This window comes from Lissotriton vulgaris, chromosome 8, assembly GCF_964263255.1.
Source record: "Lissotriton vulgaris chromosome 8, aLisVul1.2, whole genome shotgun sequence".
In the NCBI taxonomy this organism is placed as follows: Eukaryota; Metazoa; Chordata; class Amphibia; order Caudata; family Salamandridae; genus Lissotriton; species Lissotriton vulgaris.
The window spans coordinates 532,508,317-532,523,256 of NC_141696.1; the positions used below are offsets into that span (position 1 = coordinate 532,508,317).

Below are 14,940 nucleotides of genomic sequence, written 5' to 3' on the forward strand. Positions count from 1 at the left end.
TCTGATTTATAAATTCTTTTCTTCTCCCAACCCAGAACGGGCTAAGACTAATGTGGAGCTTTCTTGGGAAAAAGATTTTGATTGTATTTGGTCTGTTACTCTATGGGAACGTCTGCAGTTAGCAGAAGCCTGAATCACCTGCTGAGCCCCTCCTGATTTGCAGCTCGTCTCTCTTACAAAGCATGTGAAGGTTCTAGTTCCCACAAAATAAAAACAATCAATGAAATAAATAAATATCCCATATACTGAGCAGGACTGTCTAGATTTACTAACCAGGGACTCTTGACTGGCGACTTTGACCATCCCATACCATAAAATGCCATGTGGGTGGTCTGCCGTGGGAGGGGGGGGGGGGATCACGAGGAAAATCTTGTCAAATTGCCACTATCCCTGCCTTTTCTACTGCCTAAAAATTGTGATCCGGGCAGGTGGCAAATCCATGGCAGAGTAGAGTTAATGTCTGAACCAAGGTACTAGTCAGACACACAAGTATAACTGTATCGCTTTTATTAAAAAAGACACAAAAGTAACGCCAAAACATATTCTACAGTAAAGATGTGCATCCTCATTAGAATGTATTTTTTATACCCACTAAGAATGAAAAAGATTCTCATTCGCAGAATGTGCTGCCATGAAAACAGTAGCAAGTGCCTACTGACAAACACTGTCTTTCTTCAATCAAATTTCGATGTATGTTCTGACATTCTCCATGTAAATTAAACATTTCTTCAAAAGTGTTATATTTAGTAGGTCTTTTTCGAGCACACTGAGGATCAATTTCCATCCATGAAATGATAAACAAGAAACACACGGTTACCAAGGACTTTGATATAAATGTTTTGATCGATTGATTGATGGAGGATCCTAGCAACAGTCAGCAAAGAAGAATAAAACTGATGGCTGAAAAAGCTTGAACCAGTCTTAATCAATCAAAGCCAATGCCATTGTTTTATGTCTCATCTGGCCAGGACAACGTTTTTTGTTACTTGCATTCTTATTGGATCAGCTTTAACTTGCAGTCACTTCTAAGACAGTGTCATGGCTGATTTGCAAGTGGTTGGTCTATGTAATGACATGGTCCAGCCAAGGTACTTTGTGCTGTCTCGTAAAGAGTGACTGATCACACTTTTTATCCTGTTACTTAACTTAATAATGTCTTTAGGATACCTGTACTCTTATCTTGAGTTCATGCAATTTGTATACAATTTTTCACTGATGTGTTTCTAAAGTGATAATTGTTTGTTAATTGGTAGTTGTACAAGTGCTCCATGTTAGCAGCAAATTACATTCGACATAAAAGATTTTTAAATATTATATAACGCCTTCATGGGAACATGATCATAAGGCTGTTAGACTGAATGGTCCCTCTTCGGGGAAACATACAGTTTAGCAGAACGTGCCTTTAAATGCAAATCCTGATAAGTAACACTGTATGCTGGAAGTGATGACAGTATCCCGAATTTCAGTATATTATTGAAGAAATCAGAATTTAGCCTTTGCCCAGAATTTGAGAAGAGAATAAGATCGTTTAAGACAATAAAAGTCTCCAAACTGGAAGAAATAACATGCTCGCAACAAACCACTTTGAGATCAGGATACTGGAGCTTTTGGTCTAGTCAACTTCATACGGCAATCAAATCCTCAAGGCAAAATTTGCACTAAAAGAGATACGGTCAAGACGGATTATAATTTCTTCTTCAAATATGATATATTGACTGATAACAATCTGTAACCAGATTAAATCGACATTTATAAATCCATTACATTATTCCAAAATTTCATGTGCTGGTGAAAAGTAGTAAAAAAAACTCCAATCAATTTTAAAGTATATTGAATGGAAAAGCCTTATTACCTTGAGTAATAATGAAAATTTGCATGGCCACTTACAATGGTCAGGAAGAAAATTATCCAGGGAATGTGTGTTTAATACTTGAGAACTGCAAGCCGTGTACTGGGATCCACTAAGCAACAGTGTGAATTGAACACAGTTGTTTTGTTTAATGAAAATGCACAGTTACTAATTGTGTGATGTTTGCATTCACAAGTGGATATGCATGATGTCAGTGGTTAACTTGTGTCTTCCAGACACACACCGTTGAAATAACAAAGTGCGTATTATCCATTTATGCCACCACTCTACCAAACAATTACATTGCATTATTCTTCATCCCTCCAATTGGATTAATGAATTGGGATTTACAACATCATGGATTAAATCTTTGTAAGAGCAACAAACGTGTTTCACATTGGAGTCACATTTTCACTATCATCGGGAACATATACTCCATTAACTTGACCACACTTCGAATCTTCTAAATCAGAGTAAACTCTATTTTCTATTCCATCTGTTACTTTATTGATGCCTTCTGAATCTTCAATTTCTCTTGCCGTCTTCTTTTTTCTAAAAAAGAGTAAAATAATATCATCAAGTTTTGCTGTGTCAGAATATTCTAGAGTCCTTAACTAATATAACTTCTAAAATATGTAACATGTGTCTTTATTTTATATATTACTAATATATTACTAGATCAAATACATATAAACATAGAAAGGAACTCAACCAAACAAACAATACTTTGTTTTGGATAGGTCCACTACTAATACACAGTTTGAGATCTGTTACTCGATAAGATATGGACTTTGTAATTGATATTAATCAAGTCACTGAAACCAATTTGTCAATCTGTCAAAAAGATTTAGTCGATTTCGAAACGTAATCATTTAATTGCAACAACAATGTGTAAAACATACAGAGAGTAAAAATATAAACATTTTCATACATGGGTTTAAAGCAGTGAGCAGTGCTTTTTAAAACAACTGGAAACAGCAAAGCATATTTTTTTATCATTCAGAATCTGAAGGAAGATAAGAGCTGTCCTACACGACCTAAAAGTGTACAATTTTAAGATAAAACAACCTTGTAAGTCCCCCCCCCCCAGAAAAAAGTAAAGTGCAATAATGTTTGCTTTGAGACATGATCACATGGACAGGGCGGGCGGTTAACATACCCATAGAAGCCATACGAAACACATAACAAAGTGCAAACAGAGCTTGATTCTAAATCTCAACAGAACGCAATATCTCCCAGTGACTTGAACAATACAATAAGTAGGATTGAATTCTCATAGTTATCTGTACGAGATGGTACTGTTTATTTGTTTCCTTTGTGGTTTCACTGAGATCTGGCTGTTGACACCTGGCATCCATAAAAGTGTGCTTACGCCAGGATTTATTTCGCTTCATTATGCTAGTAGGGTTAGCAAAGAGATACGGCCTATCTACTTGGGAGAAGTATTTTTTTTTTCAAAGGTGTATTTTATTGGTAGAAAACAGAAAGAAAAACATTCGCGACAATCTCGCACAATTCCCCTCACAGGGGGCAATCATGGCAGGCGGGAGAGATTTAAGATTAAAGGTGAAGACCCCCATCCAGAGGGCCGGGGCACGTAAGATAAGCAGTCACAGTTTGCGCACTCCAGGTCCAATGTGTGTCCACGGGTGTTAGTGACACAGACCCGGTAGCCCTCCATATCATGGATGCCTGCAACCAGCAGCAGCCTCTTCGGAGCATCGTTGTACCTCTCCCGCCGCATGCCGTCCCAGAAAATTTAACTAAAGAACCCCACCCCCCCCCCCAAAAACCCAACCCCCCCTCCCCCCTCCCGGTGGTGGTAGCGTCCTCCGTTCATACTCAATCATACGACTAACACTCATATCTGGAAGAGATGTAGGGCCCGCAATGTGGGTGGGTAGACCGCAGATGGAAGCTCCTTAGAGAGGAAGCGGACCAGTGGACCCCAGCGGAAGGTAAAGTTTGTAAAATCCCCCAGGAAGACCTCAGCCATGCCCTCCATGCTTAACAAACGCCACAGTCTAGCATACCATAAAGAAATCGCTGGGGCCTCCCTTTTCTTCCAGGACGCTGCCAGGGTAGTCTTGGCCGCCCCAATGCACAATCATAAGATCTTCTTATCCACCCGGGTCTGATGTTCCAGCAGTGGATCACGGAGGCCCAGTAGCACGTGTGCCATTGAGTCTGCCACGGGGTATCCCAGGATCTCTTTAATATGAGAGAGGATTTCCTCCCAATAGGGGCGGATAGCGGGGCAGTCCCACCACATGTGGCGGAAGTCACCTAACAGGCCACAGCCCCGCCAGCATCTATCGGAAGCGCCCGGATATATACGGTGTAGTTTGGCTGGGGTGAGGTACCAGTCCATCATCGTTTTAAGATGGGCCTCTCGGAGTTCAACGGAGTGATTGTGTTTCGCCAAGTCCCTCCACAACTGCGACCACTCTACATCAGAAATCTCGTGGCCCAACAAATCTTCCCACGATCCCATGTATCGCGGCCTGGGGGAGATTGCCGTGGACAGGAGGTGACGGTAAAGAAAGGAGATAGCTCCCCGCAGGCCAGAGGCCCGAGCGATAAAGGCCTCAAAGGGGGTGAGAGCTCTAGTAGAGGCGTCGTGAATAGTAGGGGAAAGCGCCCAGTGGAGAAGCTGGGCATGATGGTTTCGTTCCGTTGGCAGGACCTCATAGTCCCGTCTGCAGTTGTCAAATGTTAGCGGGGCTACTCCATGAAACAGGTGGGTGAGGGCAAAACAGCCCCCCTTCCTCCAGATATCAAAGGGCCCCTCAAATTGGGCAGGCGGGAAGGCAGGATTGAAATGGATGGGCGTAAACGGGGAGGGGAACGTTGTCCACCTCTCATCCCCGGCGAGTGAATCCCACACCTTCAAGGTGGTACCTGTGGGGGTGCTGATATACGCATTTTTAGGCCTGTCCCTCTTGGGCTTCCATGCCAGATCCCATATCGTCCTCCCCGCCACACTCCTGTCCATATGGAGCCAGTGTTTATCTGACATCGGCTGAGACCACTCTACCAGTACTCAAAGCTGTGCCGCTTTATTGTAGAGAAGCATATTAGGAAGGCCGACCCCAGCCCCTCCTCCCGCGGGCGCCGAAGTGCGGCAAAGGGAAAGCGAGCCCTCCCTCCCCGCCAAATAAAGCGGAGCATGAGGGTTTTTATACTGCAAAAGAAGTCGGCATCGACCACGATGGGGAGTGCCTGGAATAAATATGATTCAGAAAAGGGGGTGGTGATGGACAGAGTATCTGAATTAAACAGAACACTCGTACCCAGTCAAAAGATCAGGGCTTGATCCATCACCGTTTTTTAGTTCACTGCACCATCCCAGCTCAGAATCTGGCTACATGCAAATTAGTCTGTCCCTGGCCCAGTGCATCATGGGAACAGGGCAGACCAAACTACTAAGCCAATTCTTATACTGGAAAGGAAACAAGCTTCCGGGGACCGGTTTCTGGCATTACAGCCGTCTTCGGCCCGGCTTGCTTAAATCCTGATGGTGCAGTGAGCAAGGGACTCACATCTGAGCATACCCTTCCACGCTTGTGGTGGACAAAACGATTCAGAAAAGGGGGTGGTGATGGACAGAGTATCTGAATTAAACAGAACACTCGTACCCAGTCAAACGATCAGGGCTTGATCCATCACCGTTTTTTAGCTCACTGCACCATCCCAGCTCAGAACCTGGCTACATGCAAATCAGTCTGTCCCTGGCCCAGTGCATCATGGGAGCAGGGCAGACCAAACTACCAAGCCAATTCTTATACTGGAAAGGAAACAAGCTTCCGGGGACCGGTTTCTGGCATTACAGCCGTCTTCGGCCCGGCTTGCTTGAATCCTGATGGTGCAATGAGCAAGGGACTCACATCTGAGCATACCCTTCCACGCTTGTGGTGGACAAAACGATTCAGAAAAGGGGGTGGTCATGGACAGGGTATCTGACTTAAGCAGAACACTCGTACCCAGTCAACAGATCAGGGCTTGATCCATCACCGTTTTTTAGCTCACTGCACCATCCCAGCACCGAACCTGGCTGCATGCAAATTAGTCTGTCCCTGGCCCAGTGCATCATGGGAACAGGGCAGACCAAACTACCAAGCCAATTCTTTTACTGGAAAGGAAACAAGCTTCCGGGGACCGGTTTCTGGCATTACAGCCGTCTTTGGCCCGGCTTGCTTGAATCCTGATGGTGCAGTGAGCAAGGGACTCACATCTGAGCATACCCTTCCACGCTTGTGGTGGACAAAACGATTCAGAAAAGGGGGTGGTGATGGACAGAGTATCTGAATTAAGCAGAACACTCGTACCCAGTCAACAGATCAGGGCTAGATCCATCACCGTTTTTTAGCTCACTGCACCATCCCAGCTCAGAACCTGGCTACATGCAAATTAGTCTGTCCCTGGCCCAGTGCATCATGGGAACAGGGCAGACCAAACTACCAAGCCAATTCTTTTACTGGAAAGGAAACAAGCTTCCGGGGACCGGTTTCTGGCATTACAGCCATCTTTGGCCCAGCTTGCTTGAATCCTGATGGTGCAGTGAACAAGGGACTCATGTCTGAGCATACCCTTCCACGCTTGTGGTGGACAAAATGATTCAGAAAAGGGGGTGGTGATGGACAGAGTATTTGAATTAAGCAGAACACTTGTACCCAGTCAACAGATCAGGGCTTGATCCATCACCGTTTTTTAGCTCACTGCACCATCCCAGCTCAGAACCTTGCTACATGCAAATTAGTCTGTCCCTGGCCCAGTGCATCATGGGAACAGGGCAGACCAAACTACCAAGCCAATTCTTATACTGGAAAGGAAACAAGCTTCCGGGGACCGGTTTCTGGCATTACAGTCGTCTTCGGCCCGGCTTGCTTGAATCCTGATGGTGCAGTGAGCAAGGGACTCACATCTGAGCATACCCTTCCACGCTTGTGGTGGACAAAACGATTCTGTCCATCACCACCCCCTTTTCTGAACCGTCCTGTTTTCCTGCAGACGAGGTCGCTCCCCACGCTGCTCCCCACCCTGCCTGCCATGCAGCCTGGTATCGTAGCGCATCGCTGCGGATATTGCGGAATTAATCTACTCATCTGCATTAGTGGACATAGGAGCGCTAGACTGCCTTAATAGCATTTTAATTCATTGGGACATCGTAGCGCTAGACTGCATGACTGCTTTATCTCTGTATTCATTCAGACTTCGTAGCGTTATATTGTCAGAGTGCGCTGTTAATACAGTTTCATGATTTTTAATTTTGAGGGCAATATAGGCACCTACCTCTTAATGTTATGAAAATTGCTACAGAGAAAACTGCTCGGAGATTTTCATTTATGTGCAATATATTACAAAATATGTACCTACCTCTAAATGTTGTGAAAAGGTTACAACTATACCGACGTTAACTACCTCATGTCATGCTATGTGAAGCGCTCTGATACCCAAAGGTCTTGTTCGCGCTATACAAAACTCTAAATAAGTAAATAAATAAATGTGCCTGCTGGTTAATTTAAAGGTGTGCCTGACTGTACCGGGGCCACTGCCATTTGCTTCGCATTGGCTTAGTATCTCGTTTTAGGCTGCCTGCCATTTTGTTTTTGTTGTTGTTGTTGTGTGACTCCCTGCCCGGGTCTCCGTCCCGCTCCCGCCTCCCAGCTGATCCTCCCTCGCCCCTCCCCCCTCCACCATCCACATATGACAGATGGTTCCGCGTGCAGCGTTCACGCGCAGCGGTCGCGCCCCATGCGCGCCCCATGCGCGCCGAAGGTGCGGCAAAGGTAAGCCCGTCTACGCCCGTCCGCGCCTGGACCACGTCCAGCGCCAGGCCCCCTGGTCCTCGCAAAACACTCTCCACCCGCATAACGGACGACGCCGCTTCCCTCCTGGCCCTCAACCCCGGACGCATACCACAATGCTGCATAGCTACCCCAGGATACACTCATGGACCGTTCTCCTGCCACTCCTGCAAGTTCTCCTGCATTAGAACCCACAGCAATTCCACTTCCACCAAACACAGCTCCGACTCTAACCACCTGAAATGCATCCTACTGAACACCCGCTCGGTGCACAGGCACGCCACTGAACTCTGGGATCTACTCGACACTACATCACCGGACATCGCCTTCCTTACTGAAACATTAATGAACGCCTCATCAGCACCCGACATCGCCATAGCTATCCCGGACAATTACAAGATCATCCGAAAAGACCGCACCGTCCAAACAGGTGGAGGCATCGCCATCGTCCATAAGAACACCATCCGAATCACGACCAGCTCCAACGACAACCTCGCGGCCGCCAAACACCTTCACTTCCAGATCCACACCGACCCCAGGACCACACTTAGAGGCACCCTCATCTACAGACCACCAGGAACCCGCACACAGTTCAACGAAGACATCACTGACTTCATCAGCCCACATGCCCTCACCTCCGAGATGTCAATGTCAAAATGGAAATTATTAAAGGGCAAAAGATTATCATTTTAGTCCACATCCACCCCAAGCCCAGATCACACAGCTTTGGAGGCTGATACTGAGGTCTGGTGTGCTACAATGCCATTCTGAGAGGAGCCCTTCGACGCACTAGGGTGGGTTCCTGGGCTTGCTGCTTAACTAATATAGTTCCTGGCGTAAGGCTACTTTGAACCCTGCAATAGCCTAGGGAAGGCCCCAGTCACATAAATGTAACATGTCACTGTGAGGAACATTGTTATGTGTTTCCAAGCACTGTTACATATGTTACATGCTTTGCTAGTTTGGTAGCAGGTGTTGTCAATTTCGAGGCAGATCTCCGGCCTAGCTTTCTCAACTGTCCTGTTCACTAAGGGCCATATGTACCAAGCAAAATTGCATTCGCAAATGCCGAAATTCGCAGAATTTCGGCATTTGCGAATGCAATTTTGCCAAAGGGTATGTATTAAGGCAAAATTAGGAATCGCAAAAATTTGAAATTCCTTATTTTGCGTTTGCATTTAAGGAATCGCAAAATTTGTTATTCCTTAAATGCAATGTAAGAAGAACCAAAAAAGTGCAATTTGACCTTAAGGAATCGCAAATTACCACCAACTTCAAGTTGGTGACAATTTGCGATTTCTTTGAAAAATTCACTTTTTTGCACTTTTCGAAGTGCAATATGAAGCACATACATGAACTTAGGGCATGTATGTGCGCCACATGTGCACCCATGCTTATTTCAGGAATGCAACAGAGTGTCCTTTTGACACCCCTGCACCCTTGAAATTGCCTTTTCAATTTGCGATTCGCTAATTGCTAATTGAGAATGTCTTCCCAGTCATGCCTCTAGGCCCATAGGAATGAATGGGAAGGTATTCCTTAATTGCGAATCACAATTTGCGATTCGCAATTAAGGAATATGTAGGATTCGCAAAATATATTGCAAATCCTACATACATAGCATTTTGCAATTTTCAAATAGCGATTCACAAAAAATCGCTATTTGAGAATCGCAAAAGAACTTCTTGATACATATGGCCCTTAACCTTTAGCCACCAGATGAGGGATATTTGCTCATTGAGTGTCATCATAGGACGAGGATCCCTATACCTTACCTCCCCTCAAGGCCCCCTTATTTTATCTATCAACTCCTAGCCCTCAAACCAGGGTATCTAGTTTTATCTGAAACCATCAACCCCCCGATTTGTTCACAGAGGGCGCTAACCCTTCTGTCCGACGCTGCTGGCGCTTACCCTTCTGTCCGACGCTGCAAAAACCTCTAAGGGGGCACTCTTCACGTGCTTCATAGACTACAGTGCCGCGTTCGACCATGTGGATCGGCAAAAATTCTGGCGGAAGTTGGACAGATGGGGAATTCCAGGCCCACTTTTACAACAGCTGATAATGCTATATACCGACACCTGGGTCAGGATCAAGTTGGGTTCTGGCACGCATCTTTCGAGACAAATCAAGACCAGTAAAGGCCTGAAACAGGGCTGCGTCCTAGCCCCCACGATGTTTAACCTTTTTCTCGCAGACCTCCCCGACGACCTGGAGACAGTCAAATCCCACGCCCCAAGACTAGGCAACATCACGCTTTCAAATCTTCTATATGCTGACGACCTAGTCCTCATCAGTCGGTCCCCTATCGGTCTTCAACATCTCCTCAATAAAACCAATGCATTTTCAAAAACCAACTCATTAACTATCAACTTAAACAAAACAAAAGTAATGACAAAAAACTACCATAAAAAACGGAAACCTGCATGGTTCCTGAACGGACAGAGGTTAGACCAGGTAACCTCCTACAAATACCTAGGAGTCATAATAGACGGCAATGGCTCCTTCAAACAACAACTAGATACCATTCGCCGAAAGGGTACGACATTCCATCTATCGATAAGACCCTTGCAGAAAGTACTCCCAGACCGGACCCTGGGCCCTCTCCTACAGGTAATAAAAGCTCGCTTACAGCCCATGCTCACCTACGGCAGCGAGGCCATGAGAGGGAAAGACGCAACAACACTAGACAATACCATCAGTCAAGCATACAGGGCAATACTCCATCTCACCAACAACTCATCACCAGCACAAATTCGGCTAGAATTCGGCCTGCAGAAACAAGCGGTCGAGAGAAGAGGCGCATACCTAAAAAGCTGGCGGAAAATCAGAGATGCGGACCAAGGGTCCTTAAACGCCCATCTATGGACGGAACTATCGATTAGAGACAACTCACCTGCAAGGACCTACTTAATGGACTCACTGAAGGTCTTAGGACTCACAGACCTATGGGAGTCGGCAACTGACCCTCGTACCTTCAAAAAAGTGGTGTCAAAAGTCACTAAGATGGTTTCATTAATCGAGGACAAAGCCACCCTAGCTAAGAGAGCGCACGGCTGGGCGGTGCTGAAAGGTTACAGCGCTCTAAAACCACAAGACTACCTAATGATGGGCCTCACACAAAAGACAAAAAAGAAGTTTCTTACCATGCGCATGGGCAGAATTCCTATAGCTCCGCACCTGGCACCATGGGCAAGGGAAAACCCCGCAAATCAATGCCGCCTCTGTCTTTCTGCGAAAGAGGACCTTATACATATAATCTGCATTTGCACAAAACTCCTGGACATAAGGCGCTCTCTGCTACGAACATTATGGAACCAGAAAGGCATAACGAGCTGCAGGCAGGCCGTGATGCTCTGTTTTAACCCTGATGAAACTCAGCTAAACTGCAGAATAACAAAATACTTTGAGATAGTGGCCAAAAGACTAAACGAAAAAACCAGAGGGTCTTCTCTAGCAGAAGTCAAATAACAACAAAACAAACACCCCTGGCTACCACGGTCATCGAAGTGGAAGCAGTAAGGACACGAAAACTCCACAGACTCATATACAACAATAGCTGAGACTTTTTACATTTGAACTACTGCACTTTATTAGTTTTAAATGAAGATACCGACTTTTTAAAATTTGTACGTTTTATAATTGTGAGTTTTTATTAACTGTACAATAAACAAACCTTTAAACCTTTCACAGAGGATCCTGATATTTGCCAGGTCATGGAGCAGAGCAAATACTTTTGTTAACAAAATGATATGATTGGAATAATCAGGAATTGGTTCAACAGCAAGCATTCCAACACACATCTTTCATCCCCCATTAGTTTTCATTATTTTGTTCTCATAGCTCTATTTTGTCCTCATCCACTGCCTTAAATCCCTTCCATAACATATCATCTTACCCATTAAATCTCTATTCCTATCTTTCTCTCGCCTATCTTTTATTTTTCTCATTTGCTCCTCCAATTTCTTTCAAATACTCCAAATGCTCAGTTTTTGTTCTTCTCATCACTTTCTATCACAATACTCACCCTCATCCTTCTCACTCATTTTCCTTTTATTGGCCTCAAGTATTTACCCACTCTCCTCTTCCATGGTCATCAGGAAACCCTTATCCCCTTCCCACAGTCAATTACATCATTTCAAAGTCTCTTACAACTTGCTCCTCACTTTTCACATTCTTTTTACTTCCACTTTGTTAGTGCCTGATCATCTTTCTTTCTCTTTCATCTCTAATTTCCTATTTTTGAACAACTGTTTCACTTCTCCTAACTTTTAAGAATACCTATTGTCTTTCTGTTCTCTATGCATTATTGTTATTTAATCCCCACTAAAACTGAACAAGAGTGAACTGCTGTCAACAATACATGGAAGATCTGGTCTATAACAGACCAACATTGTGTTTCCAGACCTTTATCCCTCTTTAGTCTTACTGACAGTGGTCTAACAGGAATTACCAAAGTAACAGCACCTGGAGGGAGACCATTTGATACCTTTTCACATAAAAACCATTGGTTACACATTCCCAGGGTAAGGGGCTTGGTGTAGGATTATTGCACCTTCGGTTTAACAAGTTTGAGTTTGAGCTAATCCAGTCCGGTCAGATGCTACACTACCAGAGACCAATGTTGTGTTCAGGTCTAAATATAAATTTTTATAAATAGAGTCAGCTTTGCAACGTCATAACTGGTGAAGGATGTTTTAACACAATTGTGGGCTAAAATGAGGTTTGTGCTGCAGCTTGAAGTTTCCCACAGTTATGCAGGCCCTAATTTGGAAGTCACTTACCTTGTTGCTTCTATGCCAAAGCACTTGTTTCATTTCCCCACTGCTGGAAATACCAGGTTGGGTTTTAGTGCACAGGGGAAAGAATGTGTTGTAGCTGAGCGGTGACTATTATGTTTCTCCACTGCCATTCAGATAACAGCGTGAAATCACATTTCGTTGTCGCCCAAAGTTCTGTCTATGTTGGGAGGGACAGCCGACTGCAGGGAATTTCAGAACAGACTAAGTGAAACTATGCCAGCCTCTGACAAATTTGTGGAACTTCGTACAGATTTGCAAAGTGCAAAGTGCAAAATTTCCCGTATTTGCCCAATTACATGGCTGTAATTAAATCTTTGCTCACACCTACTAAAGATTTCTTCTGACTCTTGCTTTACTCAGGAAGTTCAGTTTATCAGGGAAAATGTATTTTATACATTGTGTAAAAAGAGCACCTCATTGCTCTTAAGTCCCTAGGAAAATGCATTCAGGAACATACACTGCCATCACCGAGCTCAATAACTCTTCAATGTGTCTTACCAGCACGACTTTTTACATCATTACATTTAGACATGGTAAACACTCAGGGCATGATTATGAGATTGGCTGGGACATAGGAGAACGATATACAATTTCCAGGAAATGTAGCCAAGCGTTAGCCGGGCAGACATCAGTTGTTCGGATTTAGCAATCTGCATAAACATATTCAAACACTTTCATTCCGTGTTTGACTTTGGCCTGTTCCAAAGTTTTAAACATTAATTCATTTTATAGCATGTTTCAAAGTTCAACAAACTACTTAAATGGAAAGATAAAAAACTCAAAGGTCAGGTGCTATTTCTAATCTCGACCAAATAACCTCGTGGGTATTTCAAAATTATGAATCATAGACACTTTTATATGTTTATTACAGATGGATTGCTTTCCTAGCCTATATAATTGCATAGATTGAAGTGTTGTGAGTCCATTCCTCACCATTAAGTAATGGCACTTTCTGAGTAAAAGAACAGTATTCTGAGTATTTAGGGCGGCATTTAGTGTTTGTGGAGCGGGAGCGCCGGCTCCAGCCTTGTCACACCCGGGGAGATTGTGACAAAAGTGACGCAAATTGGCACAAAATCTTTTATTTCCGATTTACTTTCCAGCACTAAACTCGTTTGGCGCTGGAAATATTGTGAAAGTAACGCAACGAAGCACTGCTTTGCATTACTTAGCACCAAGGGGTGTACCATGGGTGGAGTATGGGCGTTCGCATGCAACCATCCTAGGTTTCTGACGCTAAACCCAATTTACTAAATAAAGTAGACAGGGTTTGCATCAGAAAACTGCGACCTTTTGAAGTAGACACAAGGAAGGAGAAATGCTTTCATTTCTCCTTCCTTTTCCAACTCTTTATGTGAGCTGCACTGTACAGCGCACATACAAAGAGGAAAAATGGCTTAAGTCGGTCTATGCATAGTATTTTGTACTGGAAATGTATCCTTGCAGTGCAAAACCTATGCTAGACTCATTGAGACACCCTTGCACCATGGCGTAAAGGTGTCTCCTTGGCACACGGTAGCCGATTTCAGCACTGGCGCCAGGGAGGGGGGAGGAGAGTACCATATTTCAGTAAATTTGGTGCTCCCCTCCTTTCTCCTTTTCACGCAGCATAGTTCAGCATTTGCAAATGCTAAACTGCACTGTGTGAAAAAGTGGTAAATCTGCCCCACAGAGTTTTCCCACCTCAATCAATTTCAGCAGCAACCATGGGTTTCTGACTTTAAAGTCTGACCCTCCTCAGCAGTCAGAAACTCTTAACGAGGCAGCATGTTCACTGCTGGACTACCATGATATCACATTAGGAGGCATGGCTGACCAGGGAAGGGAAAACAAATAGCCTGAAGTGCAAGGACAAAGGGCCAGATGTGCAAGGAGAAGGAATAGTGATTTCCAAATAGCGCTTTTATCTGAATCGCTATTCCTTATGTATGAAACATTTTGGGCCATTTTACCAAGGTGAAGTATCGCCGCTTTTTCGGCGAATTGTGCCAAGAAAGCGGCGATACTCCTAGCGCCCTATTAACAAGGGCATGCTAACGCCTGCCCCAAGCCCACTTTGCATGTCTGCTCAGGTGTTAGGTATTGATAACATGGGGGTGTGGATCATAAAGCTGAATCCACCCCCCCATATTATCAAGGCACACTTTAGCGCGTGACAACAACACTTGTTTTCACGCGCTGATGTTCTCTATCGCTGGCTTTTGCCGGATTTAATATCGCCTACGTGTTGGCCGTTGATAATGACGCGCTAACACAGCGATAAAATCCGGCGATAGGAAAATGTGCGATGTGCGTTTTTTAACGCGTATCTTGGTAATATGGCCCTTCGTTTCATACTTACGGTTCTTATTGTGTCAGAAATCGACCTACCTCATGAATATTAACGAGGTAGGTCGCAGTTTGCAAACCATTAGGAGTGCCTGTGATGGCAGCCTGCTGAGGTCAGCCGAACACCATGTCTGCGATTGCCTTTGAATAAAGG

General features: G+C 44.5%; 1 protein-coding gene across 1 annotated transcript in view; it reads right to left on the bottom strand.

Moving 5' to 3' along the window:
• Window positions 1-493: 493 nt before the first annotated feature.
• Window positions 494-14,940, bottom strand: part of CLTRN (collectrin, amino acid transport regulator) — a 159,218-nt gene continuing 144,771 nt past the window's right edge. The window contains exon 6 of the mRNA XM_086934341.1: window positions 494-2,401. Within this exon, the coding sequence (XP_086790467.1) occupies window positions 2,242-2,401 (160 nt within the window). The 3' untranslated portion in view covers window positions 494-2,241. The remainder of the gene's footprint in view (window positions 2,402-14,940) is intronic.